A 25,938-nucleotide genomic window follows, 5' to 3' on the forward strand; every position below is an offset into this window, starting at 1 on the left:
CGATACCTGGAGATCTGGTACTGGCAAGTTGAATGTCCTATGGACCAAGTCCGACAATCCTTGAATCCACCAGCTCTCCCTCAGGGAGACTGCCCCAGACTCCTCTGTATCCGGGTCTTCGATCCCTGAACCTACTTGGTCCGTGTCCAAGAGGTCGTCCAATTCCCCTGAGGAAAGGACCTCCTCTTCTGAGGGTCCGCGCTCGGGCGACGGAGATCTATTCCGCTTACTGCCCCGCATAGCTGCGGATATCATTTTTCCCATGCTTTTCTGCATCTCTTTTAAAGAGGTGAGTAATACCTCCTCCGTGACCATCTTAGGGTTGGACTGACCCGCGTCAGCTCCAGCCCCAGATCCCGATGGCCCCAAGGCTCCCTGTAGGGAAAACAGCGGCATACCATGGTACAATACCGAGGTACACCTGCTACCTATTGGTATTTGGAACTATAAAAGTTAATTGTCCAAACACCTGTTTGGGGGATAAAAAAATGCTTCCTCTCCCCTAGATGACTTTTTTTTTTTTTTTTTTTTTCGTTTTTGTTTCAAATCCAGGAAAGAAAAAACATTCTGTCCCCCTGAGTAGTATTGCAAAGAAAAACTATGAGATGGAAAAGAAACAGCCTATTTCTAGGCTTGACAAAACAGTCCTCTGAAGACTGCAATATCCTTTCTGGCCACTGTGTGTCCTCGGCGCCCCGTGCTGCCGCTCTGGTCTTTCTCCTCAGTTCCAAAGTATTGATGGAACAAACAAGGAAGGGCCGCCCCTTCCTTTAAGCCACTGACCCGCCCTTCCCCCCCCAGCAATCTCAAACAGGAAATGCCCCTCCCGACAGGGGGAGGGGGGGGGGATTTTGGGAGGAAGGGACCTCTCTGTTCCAGCAAACTGCAGCCTGGAACACACGAGGAGGTCAGCGTTTTGCCTGCTTGCAGGCTCTGAGGAGGAAGACTGAATGGAGCATCGCCTGGAGGCCTGCAGGTAAGCAAAGCTCTCTGACACACACATATATTTTTATATAACACAGGCCCCACTCAATGCTTTTCCAACACTACAAGGGAGGTCACATCTTATGGGGAATAATACATAGAGAGCCATCCTATCTTTATGATATGTGACTAGTTTGCCAGATGCAGTGCATAACTTTAGGCATGTCCCCTGTGACCCCCCAGAAAAAAACCTGCTAAGAACCAAGTTCCGCAAGTTTTCCCCTCACTTACCTGCTCCATGCCGCAGGACTTTGCCAAGCAAGAGGCCCAATCTTCCCCCATCTCCGTGGGGATGTCTAGACCTTCAGGCCCTGGGTTCCTATGAAGGATCCACTGTCCTGGGCCCATATAGCACCCTGGCAACAGAAAACTTTAGGTACCCAAAGGTTTCTAAGTTCTGGGCCCAGGGTCCAGCTCTCTAAAAAGAAAAGCATTATGGGCTATACCCCAAGGGTTTGGGGTCCGGTTACTGACCACTTTAGCGCTGAGGCTTTTTTGGACAGAACCGGTAGCTCACCTAATCCCAAGGATGCGGAGGCAAGCTAAACCATGACTAACACCTAAGACACTGGCGTAAAAAACTGAGGTACTCCTCCTATGGGAGGGGGTTATATAGGGAGGGGCATTTCCTGTTTGAGATTGCCAGTGTCTACACCTGAAGGTACTCCATATAACCCATATAGTAATGAATGCCGCTCTGTGTCCCGTGATGTACGATAAAGAAATAACAATAAAACGGTATGTACGGCAGAAAAAATGAAAACACCAGCATACTGTACATGTGGTTAGTATGCTGGATGTAATGTTATATAATTGTTTTAGGGTGAACCTCCACTTTAAGGCAATTAAGTATATGGATGATGCATCAGCCGAGTCAATTAAAATGACAGCCAGATCCTCAGCACTTGTTAATTCAGCCAGGCGCGCAGTCTGGCTAAAAACTTGGTCGGGGATACAGCCCCCTGTTGTTCGGGCTTTCATCTTCCCCCAGGATTTTTACGAAGGTAATGGCGGAAGCCCTGGAACCTCTGAAACTGAGGGGGATCTCGGTCGTTCCATATCTGGACGACCTATTGTTCTTGGATTGCGGATTCCAGAGATCAGGTTGTGACAAACCTTCAAAGGTCACAGACTCATCTCAAGAGCCTAGGTTGGCTGTTAAATCTAGAGAAGTCAAATCTAGATCCTACACAGGAGATGAGGTTTCTGGGCTACACCTTAAATTCTGTACTGCAAAAAGTATTCCTTCCCCAGGAAAAGATGGAAAAGATCTTTTCAGCAGTGGATCAGATTCAGACGAATTTCTCGGTTTCAGTCAGATCAGCCATGTCAGTGTTGGGCCTTCTCACGGCTACAATCCCAGCAGTCCAGTGGGCAAGATTACATTCCAGATTGCTCCAGATGAACATTCTACAGGTTTGGTCGCAGCAAGAGTCGCTGGAAAAGCGTCTCAAACTACCTTTGAAGGTAAAACAAGCACTCTGGTGGTGGAGGGACTCATCCAATCTGACAAAGGGTCTTTCATGGGTCTTTCCTCTGGACAAACGTCTAACAACAGACGCGAGTTCCTGGGGTTGGGGAGCCCATCTGGATGGTCTTTTCTCTCCACAGAGGGGATCAGGCGGTAGGCATAGACGCCCTAGCACACCCATGGAATTACCAGCTGTGTTACGCCTTTCCCACCTTTCCTCTAATCCCTTTGGTCCTAAGAAAGTTTAGGAAAGAAAACACAAACTTACTCCTGATCACTCCTTTTTGGCCAAAAAGGCCTTGGTTTGCAACACTTCTGAACTTGGCCGCAAAACCTCCATGGAAGCTACCATACAGGAAGGACCTATTAACCCAGGGCTCTGTGTGCCATCCGGAAGCAAGCAGGTTACACCCAAGTGCTTGGCTTCTGAGGCTTGAAACACATGATGGTGGAGAGCAAGCCTCCACAAGGTATTATTGCAGAGGGAAGCAAGTTTTACAATATTTCTTCTATGCGAGAAGATTTTAATTGTTTACTCATTTACAACATGGTATCAATAAATTGACACATGAGTTTATCCTATTGAATTTTTCTGGAAATTTGTCCATACAAGACTGTCCCGATTAGCCCTTTTCGTTGTGGTTGCCTTTGACTGTTTGTAAATTGTCTTAGTGGGGTTAGCAACACTTACTTGTTTTTTCGTACAAAACTGTAATATACTGTATTTATTGGAGTATAACACTCACCTTTTTTCCCTGAAAATAGAGGGTAAACTGTGCCTGCGTGTTATACGCAGGGGGCTGTGGAAAGTTTTTTTCATGAAACTTCCCTCTTAAAGTTAGGGTGCGTGTTATACGCTGATAAATACGGTACCTCAGCCTTGGGTCTCCCTTGATGAAATTACTTTTATTTGCTGATATGGAGGTTAAAGTTTCCCATCATTGTCTTATTTTGCTGCATGGTTACACAAGTTTGAAACCTTATTTGCAATTCTAAACTGGGTCAAGATGTTGGTGTTCAAGGTCTATTCTGCGGATTTTTAAAGGTGTTTTTCTTTTTTCGGCTAATTTAATTATCTTGGCCTAATTGTCTATTGTCCAAGGCTTTTCTCAAAAGGTTCCATGGGTCACGTATTAATATATGGCTCATAAAAATGTTTTATGTATCAATACCATGACATGTATTGGAGGTAAATGGATTTTCTTTGTACATACTGTAAAATTGTATTCTTGTTGAGATCAATGGGCTGAACAGCTCCCACCATTTGACAGTATTTTTTTAATCTTCTGTTGTATCTTTCGCTTTCCTTTTTACTGCATATAAAATCGAAGTACGTATACACCATAGGTCTCCTGTGCCCCTAAATAACTTCTAGAAAAGGAGTTTGCAGTGAGTACATCTAAGCCTCCTTGTCTGGAGATTTCCAGACTTTTTTAGGACACTAGACTGATTTCTGAGCTGGGTTTTTGGTAAGGAAAACAGGAGGACAAATGAATATGCAAAATAAATTAGTTGGGACTTTAAATGCGACATGTACAGTATGGCTAAGGAATGAGTCAAGTGTAAAAAATGTACCGGTATATGTTTATTATCTAGACATAGATGACACAACATGATACCATATTTATTACATACATTTGTGATTCTAGCTTCACAGGTTCCAGATGTCGCTCATATGCGAGTATATTAAGGGATTGGTGTCTCCCCTCCCTTACAAACTATTTTATCTCATTATATGAGTATACATCATACCATATTGGTTTACTTATATCCGTTTGCAAATGTGGATGCACCCGCCCCTGAGGAAGTGGTTTAACCACTTGACCACTGGGCACTTAAACCCCCTTCCTAACCAGACCAATTTTCAGCTTTCGGTGCTCTCACAATTTGAATGACAATTACTCAGTCATACAACATTGTACCCAAATGAAATTTCTGTCCTTTTTTTCCACATAAATAGAGCTTTATTTTGGTGGTATTTGATCACCTCTGGGTTTTTTATTTTTTGTGCTATAAAAGAAAAAAGACTGAAAATTCTGTAAAAATAAAAAAATAATTCTTGTTTCTGTCACATTAGCAGGTTATTTCTCACACACAGCATATGCATACCACAAATTACACCCCAAAACACATTCTGCTATTCCTCCCGAGTATGGCGATACCACATGTGTGCGACTTTTACACAGTGTGGCCATATACAGAGGCCCAACATGCAGGGAGCACCATCAGGCGTTCTGGAGCACCCAGACCAATTCTGACATTTCTCTTCTACATGTAAAAATCATCATTTATTTGCTAAAAAATTACATAGAAACCCAAAACATTATATATGCTTCTTTAGCAAAGACCCTAGAGAATACAATGGCGGCCATTACAACTTTTTATCTTGCACGGTATTTTCGCAGCAATTTTTTAAACACGTGTTTTTAAAAAAAATAACTGTTTTGTGCTTAAAAAAAAGCACAAAACAGTAAAGTTAGCCCAATGTTTTTGCTTGATATGAAAGATGAAGTTACGCCGAGTCAATAGATACCCAACATGTCACCCTTCAAAATTGCACACGCTCGTGAAATGGCGCCAAACTTTGCTACTAAAAATCCCCATAGGTTATGTTTTAATTATTTTTATTAGTTACATGTTTTTAGTTACAGAGGAGGTCTAGGGCCAAGATGATTGCTCTCGCTCTAACATTCGCAGCGATACCTCAAATGTGTAGCTTGAACACCGGTTTCATATGTGGGCGGGACTACGTGTGCGTTCGCTTCTGTGTGCGAGCACACAGGGACAGGGGCGCTTTAAAAAAAAAATATATATATTTTATTGTTCATTTTACTTTATTTTTTTTAGTTTGACACTTTTTTTCCCAAAAATATTTTTTTTGTCACTTTTATTCCTATTATAAGGAATGTAAACATCCCTTGTAATAGGAATATAGCATGACAGGTTCTCTTTACAGTGAGATATGGGGTCAATAAGACCCCACATCTCACCTCTAGGCTGGGAAGCCTGAAATAAAAAAAAAATATCCTGGCTTCGATCGTAGCGGTGAGTGGTGAGTATTTCGGAGTATTGGCAAGGTATTGGAGTATTGGCAAGGTATTGGAGTATTGGCAAGGTATTGGAGTATTGGCAAGGTATTGGAGTATTGGCAAGGTATTGGAGTATTGGCAAGGTATTGGAGTATTGGCAAGGTATTGGAGTATTGGCAAGGTATTGGAGTTTTGCAGAGTATTGTGCGGGGTATTGCAGAGTATTGTGCGGGGTATTGCAGAGTATCGTGCGGGGTATTGTGCGGGGTATTGTGCGGGGTATTGTGCGGGGTATTGTGCAGGGTATTGCAGAGTATTGTGCAGAGTATTGCAGGGTACTGCAGAGTATTGCGCAGGGATGGATGGCTGGATCTGTGACTGCATTTGTCACAGATCCAGCCCACAGTGCTGCTGCCACCCGCTCTCCCCCCTCTCCTCTCACACTGTACCGATCGGTAATGAGAGGAGAGGGAGGAACCGGCGTCATCACATGGGGGCGCGCGAGAGGAGGATTCTGGGAGGACGTCCCAGGGACGTCCTCCCAGAACAACTCGACCTCGCTGTAGACGTCTTTTGTCTATACCGCGGTCAGCAAAAGGTTAATCCACAAAATGCATTTCTGGATGCATCTTGTTCCACATAGACAGTCTAATGTATTTTATTAATTTGGATTTTATTTTACCACTCTGTTTCCCAAGTTATTATAGAACATGGAGGTCAATGTCCCATGCCACACTATGCAATGTGCTATGATGTTATGATCTTTCTCTATGAACATGATCTGCAATACGTTATTTGTATGTTCACAAATTTATGTAATTAAATACAGTATCATGTTATGTCATCTACTGTCCAGATAACAATTTGTTTTTACAATTGACTCATTCCTTATCTATACTGTACATGTCTCATTTAAAGTCCCAACTTGTTTTGTTTTGCCTATTGAATTAGGGATGGAGACGTATACTTCCATGCATTTTCATTTAAAGTCCAAACCCCCCCCCCCCTCCTTAGGAAGGACAAAGTCTTTATCCCCCTATATATAAAGGCTCCAAATTCCTAGCTTCAGCTAGTGTTCTTCGGTGATGAAAAGCTCACCTCTTCCTGGGGAGTTTTTTTTCCCCCCCAAGATGATCCCTCTGTATTTATTAAAGACTAAAGATCCTATGCCCTGTACTGTAATCAAAGAAACAGACTAGCAAGTCAAAATTCCTATTTTTTCCATTAGGTACAAGCGTTCCCGTAAAGCAATAAACTGGACTAAAATAAAGAAACCAATTTACCTAAGCAAGCTGGGTGACAACTTTGCAGACTGGTCTGCATCCTGGGCTGGATACTTGATAACAAAGGTAAGCTAGAGTTGAACTGTGTGTTGGTATATTTTTTTCTATGATGGCTGTGCTTATGAGTCTTGTATGCCTTGGTTTTATTGAACTTGGTAAGTGAATTAAAATTATAAAGTATAGGGGTTAGTGACAAGCTTATGTGTAAGGACCATCCATTGCCCTCTATGGAGCGGAGGGTGTCTAAGGACATGTGATCCTATCCGCGAAAATGAGATGGATATGGATCCATTTCCCATGGATCTGATCTATGGCCAATGGTAAAAAAAAGACAGGCGGTCTGTTTAAGCCCCTATCTATGGCAAATATAGGAAATGCCAGCAGCAATCCACTGGCTGATATTCAGCTCCACAGGGATAAACGGACAGCCCATCTCGCTGTATGATGAAATACACTGAACAGGACACGGACTGAGCAACCCACAGGGGTGTTAATGTATTCACTAACAGTGTGACGTATTGCTCCCCATATGGTAGTAGTGCACCAGTCACGAGCCAAGCCTCTAAGCCAGTCTACCCATGCACAGAGGGCATAGCAGCCAAACAGCATATATCCTGTTGGAAGCCACTGCATTCTGCTACACCCTGGAGGTACCACCATAGACTGTGGTGCTCCATTTGGATCATAGATCCTATTGCCAGTGCCATGTGTGTGTGTGTGTGTGTGTGTATGTGTGTGTATATATATATATATATATATATATATATATATATATATATATATATATATATATATATATATATATACCCAGGCTCACTAACACCCCCCCCCCCCCCCCCTTCGCCTCCATTCCTCTAGGCTCGAGCCTCCAGGGGGCTGGTAGATGTTTGCTCCACATATACTACAGCATTTCTTAAAGATAACGACCTGAGCCAAGTGGATTCAGCATGTCCTAATCCACGTGGTGTCCAGACGCTCTGTGTAATGTTACATGTTGTACATAGTTCCTTCATGCTGTTGAACAATTTGGTCTGTTCTAACAGACAAGCTGAATAAATGTGTGCATGCCCCCCCATTTATAACAATGGAAATCTCATTATGTTTTTAAATGATTTGTATACAATAAAGTATTTAACCTGTATATAGTGCCCTGCGCCTCTTTCACTTAGGTAGCCCCTTCTTTCTCTTCCCATCTGGGATATTTTTTGCCCATCTGCCTGCTCAGAGGTCAGAGTCCCCGCTCAATAGGTGGACTCCTAGCGAAGCCCGCCCCATTCAACACAGTATTTAGTGTATCTGCTCAAAATAGCTGATGTCGCCCTTCCTTCTAAATTACAGCCCTGCTCTGCGCTTAAGATGCAAACTGAGGTAATATTGGGCACAGGTATTCAGATAAACAAACAAGATAAAAGCTGCTGCTTAAAACTGGAAAACAATATAAAATATACAGTAAATATAAAACTTCTAAAACCATAAAGGTCCAAAGTTCAAATAAAACACTGTAGCAGCGCTATTCCCAGACCAGCGTCTGAAACACTTCTATATGTCCATAATATATAGGAAATCAGATGATAGTGCTGATAGATAGGCAGAGAAAATCTTCAATTAGTGCTTCCTTCACCAAAGGGGGCGTTCACCACGTGAGGGGATAAACCCCTTAAGGGGATGCACTCACCACAAGTAAGTAAAAGTAAAGCCTTGAGCATATGTCTCTCTGTATCTCCTGGATGTTGCACTCTCCACCAGCCAATGTGTTTATGTTCAATCAAATCGCCATCACATGGAAACAGAGGGAACTCAAATAGTGTGATATTGTTTTAAATAAATGTAAGTTTTATTGAGCCCCAAACACATCCCTTAATACATTCAGCGTACCATAAATATAATAATGACAAGCATAGATAACAAATAGATGCCAGTACTGTGCCTGTGAGTCTTTCTGGCCGGACAGCGCAGTGTGCTAAGAGCAGACTTTTTTTCTCCTGTTCCTGGTTCCAAAAAAGGCTGTACACAGTGTTAGGTCATTGGATTAGCGTCACGCCCTGACGTTTCGTCCTTAATTGACTTCTTCTGAGGGCGTGACTAGGCTAATCCATGACCCAGTATTAGTATCCCCCCGTGGAGCGCATCTCTGCTCTCATTGGCTCTTTAACGGTCACGTGTGCGTGTCATGTTGCACATGCGCACACGCGATCCGTACCTGCAGCCTGGGAGGAGGAGTGGTTTGACCAGCAAGTGGAGCGTGTCTCCTCTCTTACTGGCCAACTCCAATCACGTGCGCGCGTCATGTCGCACATGCGCCCTACGCGACCGGAGCCAACCCAGGGCGGAAGAGTAGCATCAACAAGTGAAGGGCATCTCCTCGCCCATTGGTCGGAACGGGCCACGTGAGCGCATCACGCCGTGCATGCGCGCACTCGCTTAATTCTATAAATCATACAGTTGAGGGGCTAAAACATTTATACAACCCACATTTTCAAGGATATACCTTAATATTGATAAAGCATAACGGTACTCTCAACCTAATGAATTTACATCTAACACCATCTTGGTTATAATACCGTGGGTATATTTATACACAGCAACGTTTCAAGATATGATGATAAAATCAACTTATAAAATATGATGACATTATTTAAAATATATCATATTGTTAAAAAAGAGAAAGAATAACACCATTTAAGAAAGGATAAAATACACCATGAGAGTTACAATCAACGCACATGACTAAAAAGTATACTTAAAATGGTGTATAAATGAAGGACCATGCATGAGCATGCATTATAAAATCAGAAAATAATAAATATTATATATATTGTATATAAAATATATAAAATCAATAAAATAAACCTGAGCCTGAGAAAACTTATTAAGCGTTACTAATAAAACAATTAATGTCCAATTCTATATTGAGGCCTTTGGGCGCTAAAACATCAGTAGAAAAAATCCAACGAGTTTCCCGTTTGGACAATTCACGTACCCTATGTGAGCCTCTCCAATTTTTTTCGAGGTGCTCCACACCCCAAAATTGAAGCCCAGAGGGATCTTGCTTGTGTTTAAGCTTAAAATGCCATGACACATTATGGTCCTTATAGCCTGACCGAATATTGTTAATGTGTTCTAAGATACGTACTTTCAGCTTTCTTTTGGTGCGACCAATATAAAGGAGGTCACATGGGCATTTTAAAGCATACACCACATAGTCTGTATTGCAGGTCATAAATTGTTCTATTTTAAATTCCTGGTTATTAGATGGAGACAGGAATCTATCTATTCCCCTTAATGGTCTTGATATGGACTGACATGCTTTACATCTTTTGCAGGCAAAGAAGCCATTCTGGTCCCAAAAGGATTTTGGTTTAGCAGGGGGATCCAGAACCTTTTTAACTATCCGGTCTCCATGGTTGGTTGATTTCCGGTAGATAAATTGAGGGTTTTGGGGAAGAGCATTCCCTATTTTCTTATCCAACTTTAAGACATGCCAATGTTTATTAAATATCGCCTCTACTTCTTTATATTGCATATGATACTGTGATATAAACCCCCATTCTTTACTATTTGTAATACTAGTTTCAGAAATAGGTTTTGGTTGTAAACACTTATCCCTTGGTATAGCCAATATATCTTCAACCAATTTTTCCATCACTATCGGTTTATATCCTCTGGCTTCAAACCTATCTGTCAGAGTCTTTGATTGTATCAGGAAATTGGAATCTTCAGAGCAATTCCTTCTTACTCGCATAATTTGTCCTTTGGGAATATTTCGAATCCATGAAGGATGATGACCGCTGGAAATGGGCAAATAACTATTCCTATCGGTTGGCTTGAAGTAGACTTTCGTTTGTAGTTTCGTATTCTGGCGATATATTGTGACGTCCAAAAAATGTATTTCTGTTTCACTAAATTCCGATGATAATTTAATATTATTTTCATTGTTATTTAAAACAATTAAAAATTCTTCCAGAGAACTTTGGGGGCCAGTCCAAATAAAAAATATGTCATCGATAAAACGTTTATAAAATAGAAGCTCTGATCTTTGATTGTTAAAAATCACCTTATCCTCCCATTCGGCCATAAAAAGGTTGGCGATGCTGGGAGCAAATCTGGCTCCCATCGCAACGCCTCTTTTCTGTGAATAAAATTTACTATCATACCAGAAGTAATTATGTGATAAGCAAAAGTTCAATGCATGTCCTAAGAATACCTTCTGATTATGTGGCAGATCTTCTCTACCACTTAGTGCCCAATTTAGGGCTAAAATCGCATCGTCATGCTGTATTACTGAATAGAGAGACGCCACATCTGCTGTTACTAGTATGATAGGTTGGTCAGTAGTAAAGACTAGATCTTGGAGACAAATTAAAAGATCTTTGGTGTCTTTAAGGTATGACTTAGTGGTTTTAACGCTTTTCTGTAAGAAGGTATCCAAATATTGTCCTAATCGTGACGAAATTGAATCAATGCTATTCACTATTGGCCTAGCTGGAGGATTCATGGGGTCCTTATGGATTTTTGGCAAAGTGTATATCGTTGGGACTTTGCTACTCGCAGGTATCAGGTATTTACGTTCTTTTGGAGTTAGTACTCCTGATCTAGAGCCAATGTTGATCACTGTTTCTAGTTGTCCTGTATACGCCGTTGTTGGGTCCTGTTTTAATGTTGCATATGTGTCTTTTTCTGCTAGCATTTCTGTGATCTGGTTGTGGTAAAATTCTTTGGTGAGAATTACCACACCTCCCCCTTTGTCCGCCGGTCTGATAATAATATCATTCCTCTCTTCGAGTTTATCAATCCCTTCTTTTATATGTTTAAAATTCACATTTTTTGCAGGCTTCAATTCATCTAAGTCGCGCAGTACTAGACTTTTAAAAACCTCTATTTGGTGATTCGGGTTGTTCAGCGGATTAAAGAGAGATTTGTTTTTCAAACCACTGTTCTGTATACCATTTGTTAGCGTTGGTTTATCATTTGTACACATGCTGTTCCCCGCAAAATATTTTTTTATATTCAACTTGCGAATATATTTATGCACGTCTATGAAAACGTCAAATTTATTTACAGGCCTTTTCATTCCACATTTTAAGCCTAGATTAAGAATATTGATTTCTTTATGTGTCAACTCTACCGGGCTTAAATTAAAGATCCCCCCTATTCCTGATTTCTTCTTCTTTTGTTGAGTCTTCCTTCCGGCTCTACATCCTCTAGTACCTCGTGCCTTGGCTGGGGCACCTGTTCTCTCTCCCATTGGTTCAATGGTGGTAGTTCTCGTGGGTTCTGATCTCTGAATTGGGGTGCAGGGTAATACTGGGGTTTCCCCCTGCGAGGTGGATAGCCTCTCCCTCTCCTCGGTGCTCCTCCTCCTCCTCTCCCTAAAAAAGGACGCTGTGGGGGAGCATTTTCATAATAATTTTGTTGGTATGTCTGTAATGGTTGGAATTTATTGTATGTTGGTACCTGGTAAGGTCCATTTTGTTGCACTTGGCCCTGATTCCCTCTAGGGTTTGGGCCTCTTGTTTTTCCACGGCCCCTCTTAACTGGTGTAGAGAATCGTGTTGGTGTGCCATAGCTCGCATCTCCGACTGCGTATGTATTAGCCGGTTCTCTGATCTGGGGTTGAGGCGGTGCAATTTGTATTAATTCATTCTGCTGTGGTCGTACTTTTTCTACCATATTTACTGTGTCTGGTAGATTTTTATTTGAACTTTGGACCTTTATGGTTTTAGAAGTTTTATATTTACTGTATATTTTATATTATTTAGTGTATCTAGCTGCTTTTTATTTAAAAATTAAATTGGGTTTTAACTTGGAGCCAAGTTTGGACAAGGGAATATTGGGCCAGATCCTCAAAAGAGATACGGCGGAGTAACTGCTGTTACTCCGTCGTATCCCTGGTCCTAACTATGGAACTGATCCACAGACTCAGTTTCCCATAGTTAGGACGAAGATCCGACATGTGTAATTGAATTACACTGTCGGATCTTAAGGATGCAATTCTAGGCCGGCCGCTAGGTGGCGAGGCCATTGCGGCCGGCGTAGAATATGCAAATGACCAGTTACGGCGATCCACGAACGCTCCGACGGGCCCGTCGCTCTAAATCTACGTCGTTTACGTCGAGTTCCGCCGCGTAAAACTAGGGCTAAGCCCTAGTTGTCTTAAGCCATGTTAAGTATGGCCGTCGTTCCCGCGTCGAATTTTAAATTCTACGTCGTTTGCGTAAGACGTCCGTGAATGGCGCTGGACGCCATTTACGTTAACGTCTAAGCAAATGACGTCGGAGCGACGTCGGTTAGCGCAATGCACGTCGGGTAATTTACCCGACGGAGCATGCGCAGTACGTCCGGCGCGGGAGCGCGCCTAATTTAAATGGGACTCGCCCATTTGAATAGGAACGCCTTGCGCCGGAGGGATTTAAGTTACAGCGCCGCAAAATTCCAGGTAAGTGCTTTGTGGATCGGCACCTAACTTGGGAATTTTGCGGCGGAGTAACTTAAATCCGAAAAGTTACGCTGCGCCGCGGCTTTGTGGATAACCCCCATTGTGTATATCTTTAAATATATTATCTTGCAGTCTAACTTTTGCGGCTTGTATTACAAAGCTGGTTTGAAGCTACTATGAACCTGAAGCCAGTATGATGTGTATCCTGATCCTGTTTTTTTTTATTGTTCATCACTTGGTTTACTTTTTTTTTTAAATTGTGACCTACAGGTCAGTCATGAGCTTGCTAGGAAGGTCTTCAGCTGCTGCAGTATCATGATGAAACACGACTTCAAAGTGACCATATATCTTTTACCACATATTTTGGTTTATGCATTGCTGGGATGTACCAAAGAAGATTACCAAGAGGTAATACAGTTTTAATATTCTTCAGGAGTTTTATTGTTTTTTTTTTATATGTATTGGAATGCTATTCAGAAGAGGGGATTAGGATGAGTTAATACATAAAAATAAATAAAATTAAATACATAATAGGTCTATTTAGTAAATTCAGTGAAAAGTTGTTCACTTTAAGATTACCACAAAAGATTTTATTTTGATTTTATTATTTGCAAAGCGCCAAATACAGTTCAAGAACTGCGCCTAAGCGCTAGGAAAGACCTCTCTAATTTATTGTGGGATGTGTTGTGTGGCCTTTTGATATATTGCGCTGCATGCTTGGCTTGCACGTTATTGCACACTTACCTTACAAGTGTACACTTCCCCAGGGTTGTGTGATGCAGGCTATGCTCCCTGCTCTGTCCCTCACTGCCACAATCTCTGCTGCTGCTACCTCTAGGTTTCCAGTCATCCCTCCGCATTTATTGAGCAGCCGCTGATGATGTAACTTCTGCATATGTGCACCACAGGAGTTAGATTGCCCCAGGCACATGACTGATTCCTGTCATCTTACCGATGTCAGAAATGAAATGATAGTCTACGCTGCTCTGTGCATGTGGCCTACAATGTGCACAAAAGTTGGAGATTCCTACCTCCTAGCAATTTTTTATTTTTAGAGTTGAAATCTTGCTTTAAGAGCTTTAAAAATGTAGAAAGTGATTCTAGCAGACTGGAAGGGCTGGATGTGTTTCTAAGTGCATAAATATAACTGCCTATTAATATTTGAAAAACATAACATTGCAGAACGTTGATCCATGGTCTTGCCTGATTTCCTTTAGGAATCAGAAAGAAAGTTTTCCCCTGTTGGAGCATATTGCTTCGTAAGGGATTTAGGACCAACAGCAGATCAACATTTAAAAGCTTCTGCACTCTTTTTTTTTTTTATCTCCCTTCAAACGGTGATGGACATGTTGGAAGAAAGCAGAGGCAGGCATATGATGCTAGAACAAAAGGCATACTTTTTTCTTGACGGCATACAGTATATCATCATAGTATGTTCTGTACATGGCATGAAAAAGTTCAAAACTAGAGCAAACAATTGTAGGGTCCAATTTGCTCAAATGTTGGGTGAATGGACAAATAAGTGAATTGAATTGACCATTACTATGTTTCTATTTATGTGATTGTGAAATTCACATTTTTCCATTTACTGAAGATATGTTGTACAATGTTTTTCAGATTCATGCTGAGATTATGGCAGTGTTGAAACATGAAGATGCAGGGGCCCGGCGATTACAGGACAATGCCTCTGATCTCAGTCAGCTCAGCACCCAGACAGTGTTTTCGATGCTGGATCACCTGACTCAGTGGTCAAGGGAAAAATTTCAGTCGCTTCAGGCTGAAACCGGTCCTAAATCGGGAGGTCGCGGAGAAGTTAAGGGTTAGTGTTAGAAATAACAGGGAAAATAACTGGTACTATCATTTTAATACTATATTTAATACCGTCTTCATTTTTAATTTATTTCTCAGTTTTTGTTGTACAGTTGTTAATATTAAAGTGGACCTTGAATCAAATGCTTGAAACATTTTTCCACCTATCTTTAATAGAACAAGTGAAAAGAGACTGCAAAATATACTCTAATTAGTTTTAACCACAATTTGTTTTGTAATGTGTTTTTACTTCTGTAAATTCTACCTACATTTAGCTCCTTGAATGCTTCCACTGATGATGCTCCCGCCAGTACCTGTAAATAATCGGATACCTTTAGTTTATTTTGTTTATTTTTATTTTTTTTGTGTGAAAAGTTTCTGTATCTGATAAGAGCTACCAGGCTTTCAATGGAGAAAAGAAATGTTTATTTTACATTAGTATCCACTGCTGTAGCTTAAATTGCCATTATGGAGAGCAGTGTCTTTATTGGATGTTGGATCCCCTAAAGAATAAATATCTAGAGGATAATATTTTCTATTTATACTCGTGCAGGGAGAGATGACTGGTACAAACTTATTTGATCACTTGCAAAGACTCTGGCTGGGGGTAGGGGTGAACAGACCATGGCACCAGTAATTAAAAATTTGGAAAATCCAGATGATATGAGAACCTAGGCCTTTTTTTTTTTCTTGGGTAGCTCTGTTGGCAGATGCATAGCAAGATATTTTATGTATTTATTTTTTTGTATTGCGTATCAAAACATTTTTTTCTATGTTGTTTCATTAGTTGTCTCCCAGGAGGACAGTGTACAGTACCAAAATGTGACAAAATTCTTAGAGCTTATACCGCAAGATACTTTGGCTGTGGCTTCATTCCGTTCCAAAGCATACACCAGAGCTGTTATGCACTTCGAATCATTTATCGTGGAAAAAAAACAAGGAATCCAGGAGCACCTTGGATTTTTGCAGGTGAGAAAATGTTCACTGCTAAGAAAACCTACTGCTTGGCACTTTATTTATTTTTTATTTTTTTTTTCAGCCATTTTGGTCCGGTCCCACGCTGACGTGTGTGTGTGTGTGTGTATACAGTGAGGGAAAAAAGTATTTGATTCCCTGCTGATTTTGTACGTTTGCCCACTAACAAAGAAATGATCAGTCTATAATTTTAATGGTAGTTTTTTTTTTACCAGTGACAGAATAACAACACAAATATTCAGAAAAACAAAGTTATAAATTGATTTGCATTTTAATGAGTGAAATGAGTATTTGAACACTTCGCAAAACATGACTTAGTACTTGTGGAAAAAACCCTTGTCGATCACACATGGGTCAGGCGTTTCTTGTAGTTGGTCACCAGGTTTGCACACATCTCAGGAGGGATTTTGTCCCACTCCTCTTTGTAGGTCCTCTCCAAGTCATTAAGGTTTCAAGGCTGACGTTTGCTAACTTGAACCTTCAGCTCCTTCCACATATTTTCCATGGGATTAAGGTCTGGAGACTGGCTAGGTCACTCCAGGTCTTAATGTGTTTCTTCTTGAGCCACTACTTTGTTGCCTTGGCCATGTGTTTTTGGTCATGCTGGAGTACCCATCCATGACCCATTTTCAATGCCCTGGCTGAGGGAGGGAGGTTCACATCAAGATTTGACAGTACATGGCTCCGTCCATCATCCCTTTTATGCAGTGAAGTTGTCCTGTCCCCTTAGCAGAAAAACACCCCCAAAGCATAATGTTTCCAACTCCATGTTTCTAGGTGGGGATGGTGTTCTTGGGGTCATAGGCCGCATGCCACCTCCTCCAAACACGGGCAGTTGAGTTGATGTCAAAGAGCTTGATTTTTGTTTCATCTGACCACAACTCTTTCACCCAGTTCTGCTCTGAATCATTCAAATGTTCATTAGCAAACTTCAGACGGGTCTGTACATGTGCTTTCTTGAGTAGGGGGACCTTGCGGGCTCTGCAGGTTATTTTATTTTGACTCACTGTTAAAATATACTGACCGTTAAAATTATAGACTGATCATGTATTTGTCAGTGGTCAAACATACAAAACAAACAGTTAATTTTAGGCTGAACTGCTACTTTTACATATTTGCAAATATCTAGCAATGCATTTTGTCATAGTGTCGTACAATAGCATTGTTTGTCACAAGGTGGAGTCTGCATCAGTGGCTCTAAAATAGAAAACCTAAAATCTGTGATTATATTTACAGTAATCTAAAGTGAACATCAAGGCTTTATGAAATGTTTTTATTTTTTTACAATTTAGTAATGCACTGAATATCTGTGGCATATTTTTTTTTCCCCCCTCATAAGAAACTGTATGCTGCTATGCATGAACCTGATGGCGTGGCTGGGGTCAGTGCCATTCGTAAGAGAGCGGCAACTCTGAAAGAACAGATATTGGAGCATGAAAGTATTGGTTTGCTGAGAGATGCCACAGCCTGCTATGACCGAGCGATTCAACTGAAACCAGAAGAGGTAATTCCAGTCCACTTGTCAAACAGAGCAATGTTTCCCACATTTTAACCACTTAAGACCCGGACCATTATGCAGGTTAAGGACCTTGCCCCTTTTTGCGAATTCCGCACTGCATCGCTTTAACTGACAATTGCGCGGTCGTGCGACGTGGCTCCCAAACAAAATTGCCGTCCTTTTTTTCCCACAAACAGAGCTTTCTTTTGGTGGTATTTGAACACCTCTGCGGTTTTAATTTTTTGCACTATAAACAAAAATAGAGCGACAATTTTTGGTGTCCTTAGAGGTTTATTGTCCTTGGAATAAATGCAGATCTGCCAGATCACTTGTAGATTCCCTGTCAACATAAGGTAATGACCAAGCTTTCTTCACCAACAGGAAAATGGAAAGTGCATATATCTGACCTGCTAAAGTTGTCAATAGACAGTTTTTTTTTTTTCATCATGTTTGCTGAATGAAAATTAAAAAATTATAAAAAAATGAAAGGGATAGTAAACCGCAAAAAAAAGAAAACAATCTTATTGCAAATTAAGAGCATAATGTTCTTGTTAGTATGTATCCCATACTAGCACATTATGAAAGACTTGCCTAAAAAACGAAGCCCTGCAGTGGTGCTGTCACCGCTGACAGGGCTTCCATCTTCACCTGGTCTTCCTTCTGGGTTTGCAGGCTGCGGCCATTTGCCTAATTGCGATGCCATCACTTTTGCATATGTGCGTTGGGAGTCACAGCTGTGAAACGGCTCTCTGAATGGACGGCATGCCATCCATTGAAACCACAGTGCGCATGCTAAGGGGATATTTATTCTACACAAGGCCCTTACTATCACTTTTACATATTCCTTCATTTACAGAAGTGAGATTGCCAGGACATTGTATCCTAACAGTGGAACCCGCTGCTGTCAGAATACACTGATCAGCGGCTATAGCTGCTGTCAATCAAATGATTAAAATCTGTCAAGCAGTGATGGCCACACACTATATGGAATTCGTCTGGCCCCTGCTGAACCAGCTCCATTTTAATCAGTGTATGGCCAGCCTGTAGTGGTTGTAAAGATTAAAGTTTTTTTTTTTACCTTAATGCATCTTTTGCATTAAGGTAAAAAGCCTTCTATTTTCAGCCAAGCACCCCCAAATACTTGCCTGAGCCTGATCTCAATCCAGTTCTGTGCTTGAGAGCAGCTGTGCTACTTTCTTCCTCTTCACTGGACTTAATGAGAGCAGCAGGAGCTATTGTGTGTCAATGGACACACCGAGCAAGGTCAGGATCGAGCCCGCACATGTACCACCATAGGAATCGGCTTCTTATGGTGGCATACAGAGAAGAGGAGGACCTCAGAGCACCTACGGGAGACCCCAGAAGATCGGGCTACTCTGTGCAAAACCATTGTACAGAGCAGGTAAGTAGGAAATGCTTGTTAAAAACAAATACAATTTACAATCACTTTAAGTTGCTTTGCTTTCTCTGGCTTTAATAAATTAGTCTTTTTACCTACAAAAAACTTTCAGATAAAGTCAGTGAAGTTAGAAAGTCTGCAGATCTCTTCGAGATCAGTGACTCAAAATGTTGAGAGATTTGGAACATCATGACATTTTCATATGTTAGCTGTGATAGCTTCTGTACTTGTTCACTGCCAGGTTTCCTTAGATTAGGACTGTACCATGTGAATCTTTTTGTCATCTTCTCTTTTTATAGATTGTGCACTATAATGGAGTGGTGAAATCTATGCTGGGCCTTGGTCAGCTCTCTACTGTAATAACTCAAGTTAATGGAGTGCTAAACAGCAGGTCAGTATAATTGTACCTTGTTGAAGAAATGTAAGGATTACTTTGTGTAATGTATGTCCATCTTTCCCCAGTCGTTACGCCTAGTTCGCAGGCTCTGGCTGTACAAGTGGCCGGAGCCGCGATGATGTCACTCCCACGCATGGCTTCGGCATGGTATGCTGGACCTTCAGAGCACATGCAGGTGGTGTCACCTGCTGCATCCAGGGTTAATATCTCTTAAATGGTGAATTGGGAAGTTCTACAGTGTAGATAATTGGTACTTTCCATTGACAGGAGAAAACACTTCCCACAGGCACATTGTGTTGGTTTCCATTCCATTTCCACTCCAGTGGAGAGGTGTATCGTTGTTGCTTTTTATTTACCACATCAAAAATGCAGCAAACAGGGCTTTTAAAAAGAGAACTGAAATACAATAGACCAGTGTGAATGGTTCCATAGGATTTAACGAGATGCATTTTCCTGCATTTTTCCTCTGCTATTTTTTATCTGAACAACCGATCAAAAATGGATCAGTGTGAAAGGGCTCTTAGGCCCCATGCACACGAGACGCTATTACAAACGCCTCTAATCTCTGCTTTTCAAAGGCAAAAACCGGCATTTAAAACTCCCGTTTTTGCCGCGAATTGCGCAGCGTTTTGCCGCGATTTGCGGCATTTTAACGCGATTTGCGGCTGTCAGCGTTTATCCCCAAAACACTGTAGACCCTCCCCAAGCTCAGAATCAAACTATTTGTGCCGTGTTTTGCCGCGTTTAGCAGCGTTTTGTCGCGATTTGCGTCTAAAACGCAAAAGCTGAAAGCTTCTGAACCCAAAATTTTGGGTTTGGAAAAACGGCCCTAAACCCAACTGCTTTGAAACGCCAAAAAACTTGATTGTGTGCATGGACACATAGGATAACATTAAATGTGTTCAGGGGCAGTTGAAAAAAATGCCCAAATGCCTCTGAACTCGAGTTTAGCAGCGTCTCGTGTGCATGGGGCCTTAGGGTTAAGGTTATGGGTTATGCACGTTGAGATTTAAAGCGGAGTTCCACCCAAAAGTGGAACATCCGCTTAATCCACTCCTCGCCCCCTTACATGCCACATTTGGCATGTCATTTTTTTGAGGGGGGCTGTGGGGGCTTCAGGAGGAGTGGGACTTCCTGTCTCACTTCCTCCTTCCGCCCAAGGACCGCCTAGGCGATACGTCATATCGCCTACAGCGGCCTCTCCCTGTAGACGATCGCCTGGGACACGTGACATGTCCCAGGTGATCGCCTGACCAATCACAGTGAGCAGCGCCGCTCTCTGTCACGGCCGGGTGCCCACACTAAGAATGAAGACGCCGGCCGGAGAGAGGGGGAGAGGAGCTCCGGCCGGCGCGTCGCTGGACCGTGGAGCAGGTGAGAGCATGTTTATTGAAAGCCAGCAGCTACATTTTTTGTAGCTGCTGACTTTTAATAAACATTAAAAAAAGCCTGGAACTCCACTTTAATAAAAATACATTGTCTTTTGCTCATGTAAGTTAACGTACTAAGATTTTTTCTTTGTTGAAAAATTTTGAAAATCAATAAAATTGCTTTTTTATTTTTTTATTTTTTATTTACTGTTTTTTAGGCCTGAATGGACTGCAGAATTGAACACCTACAGAGTGGAGGCAGCTTGGAAGCTCTCACAGTGGGATCTAGTGGAGGAATATTTGTCTGCAGGTAAAATAAACATGGTGATTATGTAACAGACTCCATGATTTCTCTTAGCCAGAATGTATGTGTAAAAAAAATATGCAATATGCATTTCCTGAATTCAGATAATTTCCAAAACTGGCTTAAGGGGCATATTTATAAAACAGTAAAGCCTCCTATACACTATCGGATTTTCTGCAGACAAAGCATCAGACTTTTGTCCGAAGGGCGTTGGCTATGAATTTGTCTTGCATACAAATGGCACACAATTGTCAGCCAACAAATACGAATGTAGTGACGTACTACGTGAAATTTCAGCTCTTTACCGCCACCCTTTGGGCACCTTCTGCTAATGTCGTGTTTGAGCTTTGATTCCGAGCATGCGTGTTTGTACTTTGGACTTTTGTCTGACAGACTTGTGTACACACACGCTCGGAAAAACAGACCGTTGTCCACAGAAAATTTATAAGCCTGCCATCCAACATTTTTCGGCGGAAAGTTGGACAACAGTTGTCTGATGGAGCTTACAAATGGTCGGATTTTAGGCCAACAGTCTGTTATCACACAATTCCCATCGTAAAATCCAATTGTGTGTACGAGGCTTAAATGTAACATTCACCAGACATTCACAGGTAGTCAACCATGTAATTTAAAACACATGTACAATGTGATCCACCTTAAATCGCACAATTTCCTGTCAGGAAATAACACAATTTTTTCACACAGTCCTGCCCACTGACTCCTGGGAAATAGTGACTCACATTTTCCAGGAGTATAGGATAGGGAGGAAGTGATGCGGAGCGCCGTGGTGCCGGAAGTGGCAGATTAGGAGCCACCGTTTAGCAACAGGACACTTCTGGTAAGTTTTAAAAAAAAATTCACCTCAAATATTTTTTATTATTAACCACTTAAGGACCGGACCAATATGCAGCTAAATGACCCAAGGGGTTTTTACAATTCGGCACTGCGTCGCTTTAACAGACAATTGCGCGGTCGTGCGACGTGGCTCCCAAACAAAATTGGCGTCCTTTTTTCCCCACAAATAGAGCTTTCTTTTGGTGGTATTTGATCACCTCTGCGGTTTTTATTTTTTGCGCTATAAACAAAAATAGAGCGACAATTTTGAAAAAAATGCAATATTTTTTACTTTTTGCTGTAATAAATATCCCCCAAAACATATATAAAATTGTTTTTTCCTCAGTTTAGGCCGATACGTATTCTTCTACCTATTTTTGGTAAAAAAAAATCGCAATAAGCGTTTATCGATTGGTTTGCGCAAAATTTATAGCGTTTACAAAATAGGGGATAGTTTTATTGCATTTTTATAAAAAAAATTTTTTTTTACTACTAATGGCGGCGATCAGCGATTTTTTTCGTGACTGCGACATTATGGCGGACACTTCGGACAATTTTGACACATTTTTGGGACAATTGTCATTTTCACAGCAAAAAATGCATTTAAATTGCATTCTTTATTGTGAAAATGACAGTTGCAGTTTGGGAGTTAACCACTAGGCGGCGCTGAACGTGTTAGGCTTCACCTAGTGTGTGTTTACAACAGTAGGGGGGTGTGGCTGTAGGACTGACGTCATCGATTGTGTCTCCCCTATAAAGGGGATGACACGATCGATGCGCCGCCACAGTGAAGCACGGGAAAGCCGTGTTTACATACGGCTCTCCCCGTTCTTCAGCTCCGGGGAGCGATCGCGACGGAACGGCTATAAACGAATAGCCGCGCCGTCGTCCCGGATCGCTCCCCGAGGGGATCCGACCGCCGCATGTAGCGGGGGGGGGGTCCCAATCGGACCCCCGACCTATGTCTAGGCAGGCACGTACAGGTACGTTGATGTGCCTGTCCGTGCCATTCTGCCGACGTATATCTACATGCGGCGGTCGGGAAGTGGTTAATAAAGGACTGGGGAAATGTGAAAATCGTTTTCAGGGTGGAAATCCGCTTTAAGTATTTAACTTGGTGAATAACTTATGGTACTCCCTGGAATTGTAGTGATTACGTTTGGTTAATGTTAGATTGCATTTTGTGTTAACATATATAATGCAGCAGATGCTCTTAAACAGATAAGAAATCTACGACGTGGAGTATCAGACTTGGTCAGCTGCTTCTGTCCTCTAAGAAGAAAGAAAGAGACAGGTTCTATGACACACTGAAAGTGGTGCGAGCAGAGCAGATTGTACCTTTATCGGCTGCCAGCTTTGAGAGAGGCTCCTACCAACGTGGATATGAGTACATTGTGAGGTATGCATAAACAGTTTTGTGAAATGGCAACAATTCCTTGACTTTTTCTCGTCACCATTGATGCTGGCACTGAAAGTGGAGGAAAAAAGCCCTGTCGGTTGTTTTAATGTGACAGTTGGCAATCCCAGCATGCCTAACTTGGTATAACAATCTATACTGTGAAAGTTATTTATTACTTGGTAAATTAAACCCTTATGTTGAAAAGGGTTAACCTTGTCTCTAAAGCTCTTAATGCAAACTATAAACAAACCTGCCTCTTGAAGAGTGCTACTGTTTTAGAGTAAGGCCTCTGAGCAGACCTTTCTGTGGTGGCAGTGTGTGTTACAGACACTTATTCTAAAATCATAATTGGTATTGCTAAAATTACGAGTCTTCCCCTGCTTGGCCTTTTAATACAGGGGTGGTTGCAGTTAAAGAGTTAATTGCGTAATTAGCCCAGTGACAATCGCTCTCAGGCTACTGGCACCTAGATTGTGTCCTGCAAGCTGGAAAATCTTTGTGCTGGATGCAGCTGAGAGTGGCATTGTTACACAAGTGACAGCGTGGTGTGAGGTTGGCGGTCCTTCGTCACAAGTTAGTGAGGAGGGCAGGGATCTGACACCTGTGTACGTCACATATTGGGCAGCACAGTGGTGTAGTGGTTAGCACTGTCGCCTAGCAGCAAAAAGGGTTGCTGGTTTGAATCTTGACCATAACACCATCTGCCTGGGGTTTGCATGTTCTCCCTGTGCCTGCGTGGGTTTCCTCCAAGTACTCTGGTTTCCTCCCAACCTCTAAAAGACATGCTGGTAGGTTAATTGGTTTCTGTCTAATTTGGCACTAGTATATGTATGAATGTGGGTTAAATTGTAAGCTCCTTAAGGGTAGGGACTGATGTGAAGGTACAATGTATATGTAAAGCGCTGTGTAAATTGACGGTGCTGTCTAAGTACCATAAATAAATTAATACATTTTGGAAAATATGTAAATTCTACTCTGACTCAGGGTGGCTTTGCAAATCTCGTGTTTTATTCTACAATGTGGCAAAATTGGTACTTTCTTTTTCTCCCCAAGGTTACACATGCTTTGTGAGCTGGAGCACAGTGTGAAGATGTTACTGGATAAATCTCTTGGTGATTCACCTGCAGATTTTCTCAACCTGCAGGCAAGGCTGGAGATGACACAGAATTCCTACAGGGCTAGGGAGCCCATTTTGGCAGTACGCAGAGCATTGCTAACTGTCAGTAAAGGGTAAGCTCTTCTACAGTTCATGAAGCAGGTTACAAATTTGAAAAGCTATTTTGGTAAATCACTGCAACACTTCCAGGGGAATTTTCATTTATGCTGAAAGGCGCATATGCTGCTGTGCAGGCAGCCATTTGTGCCTGTGAGTTTTCACTTTGAATAATATCCTCATGTTCACTGGAGTGTTGGCATCGGAGTCATATTCCAGATTTTGTTATATATGCTTTTGATATAATCAAATTATTATTGATATTTTTTGGGCATGTTTTGTTATTTCTCATCAAAGCCCCATGTCCCTTAGCTGTCTCCTTCTCCGTTCTTCTGTTATCAGCCTGATAACTCCTGACAAGTTCTCCATCACATATGATAATACCAGCCTGAGTTTTGTGTTGGGGAGGATGCTATAATTAGATTATCAGAGCCCTGAATGATTCAACGATCAGTTCTGAAAGTCTCAACCTATAAGGAGAGGGGGTGTGTGCCTTTCCTCCAATCAGCTGTCTGGGCTGTATGCCCAGGCTGCACTGCAGTGCTAACCAGGAAGAGAAAATCTAACACGATCTGCACTTTCTAAAGACTATATATATTAGACAGGTGGTTGAACAAAAAACAAAAACATGCCTCTTGTATTAGAAAATGTTTGATTAGCCCATACTTTAGCCTTAATTGTTGAGGATTGTTAATTTTTGGTTATAACCCTTTAACACAAAAAACAAACATACAGTAAAGAACAGTCTTGTATTATTCAGGCCTCATTACACTGATATGGTTGGGCAATGTTGGCTCCAAAGTGCCCGAGTTGCACGCAAAGCAGGTCATCATCAGGCTGCATACAATGCCCTTCTTAATGCTGGAGAGACCAGGCTGTCTGAACTCAATGTTGAGCGTGCTAAATGGCACTGGTCAAAGGTAAGTGCACTTTTGGCATATGTTTTCTGTTATAAATGAACCGCATTATCACCAGTTTTTTAAGGGTTTGTCAGTTTTAAAGGTGTGAATTCATATTCAAAAGTAGGGTTATTTTTCAGAGGGAGGAGATGATGGACAGCCGCACTCCAGTAAAGTGTAAAAAATGGTGCCTTTTATTCCAGTAAAACGAAAACTACAACAGCAAAAAAAACTGCAAACAGTGGGGTAACAGAGCTCTGCAGTTTTTTTTTTCTGTTGTAGCTTTAGTTTTACTGGAATAAAAGGCACCATTTTTTACACTTTATTGGAGTGCGGCTGTCCATCATCTCCTCCCTCTTATTTATGCTTTGTGCATTGCCTGCACCCATCGGGTTTTGAACCATACTCACCGATGAAGTGCATTTGTCTGGAGCGGCGGTTTTCTTTCTCTATTGGGGTTATTTTTCTTTGCTAATAAAATGTTCCTGTTTTCTTGACTTAACCTAAACTCTAGGATAAAAAGATTTCTGCATTGGTATGAGGGGGGTAATGATGCACTTTGTAATTGCCACCATATCACTGAGGCAGAGACCTTAAAGTGTTACTAAACCCAGTAATATGAAAATAGTTCCTCTGCC

At 41.7% G+C, this 25,938-nt stretch overlaps 1 protein-coding gene across 1 annotated transcript in view; it reads left to right on the forward strand.

Moving 5' to 3' along the window:
* Nucleotides 1-25,938, forward strand: part of ATR (ATR serine/threonine kinase) — a 130,990-nt gene that overhangs the window by 62,333 nt on the left and 42,719 nt on the right. The window contains exons 25-34 of the mRNA XM_040349120.1: nucleotides 6,713-6,833; nucleotides 13,474-13,611; nucleotides 14,821-15,022; nucleotides 15,800-15,981; nucleotides 17,327-17,491; nucleotides 19,184-19,275; nucleotides 20,870-20,961; nucleotides 23,011-23,188; nucleotides 24,242-24,418; nucleotides 25,162-25,321. Of these exons, the coding sequence (XP_040205054.1) occupies nucleotides 6,713-6,833; nucleotides 13,474-13,611; nucleotides 14,821-15,022; nucleotides 15,800-15,981; nucleotides 17,327-17,491; nucleotides 19,184-19,275; nucleotides 20,870-20,961; nucleotides 23,011-23,188; nucleotides 24,242-24,418; nucleotides 25,162-25,321 (1,507 nt within the window). The remainder of the gene's footprint in view (nucleotides 1-6,712; nucleotides 6,834-13,473; nucleotides 13,612-14,820; nucleotides 15,023-15,799; nucleotides 15,982-17,326; nucleotides 17,492-19,183; nucleotides 19,276-20,869; nucleotides 20,962-23,010; nucleotides 23,189-24,241; nucleotides 24,419-25,161; nucleotides 25,322-25,938) is intronic.

This window comes from Rana temporaria, chromosome 4, assembly GCF_905171775.1.
Source record: "Rana temporaria chromosome 4, aRanTem1.1, whole genome shotgun sequence".
Classification (NCBI taxonomy): domain Eukaryota; kingdom Metazoa; phylum Chordata; class Amphibia; order Anura; family Ranidae; genus Rana; species Rana temporaria.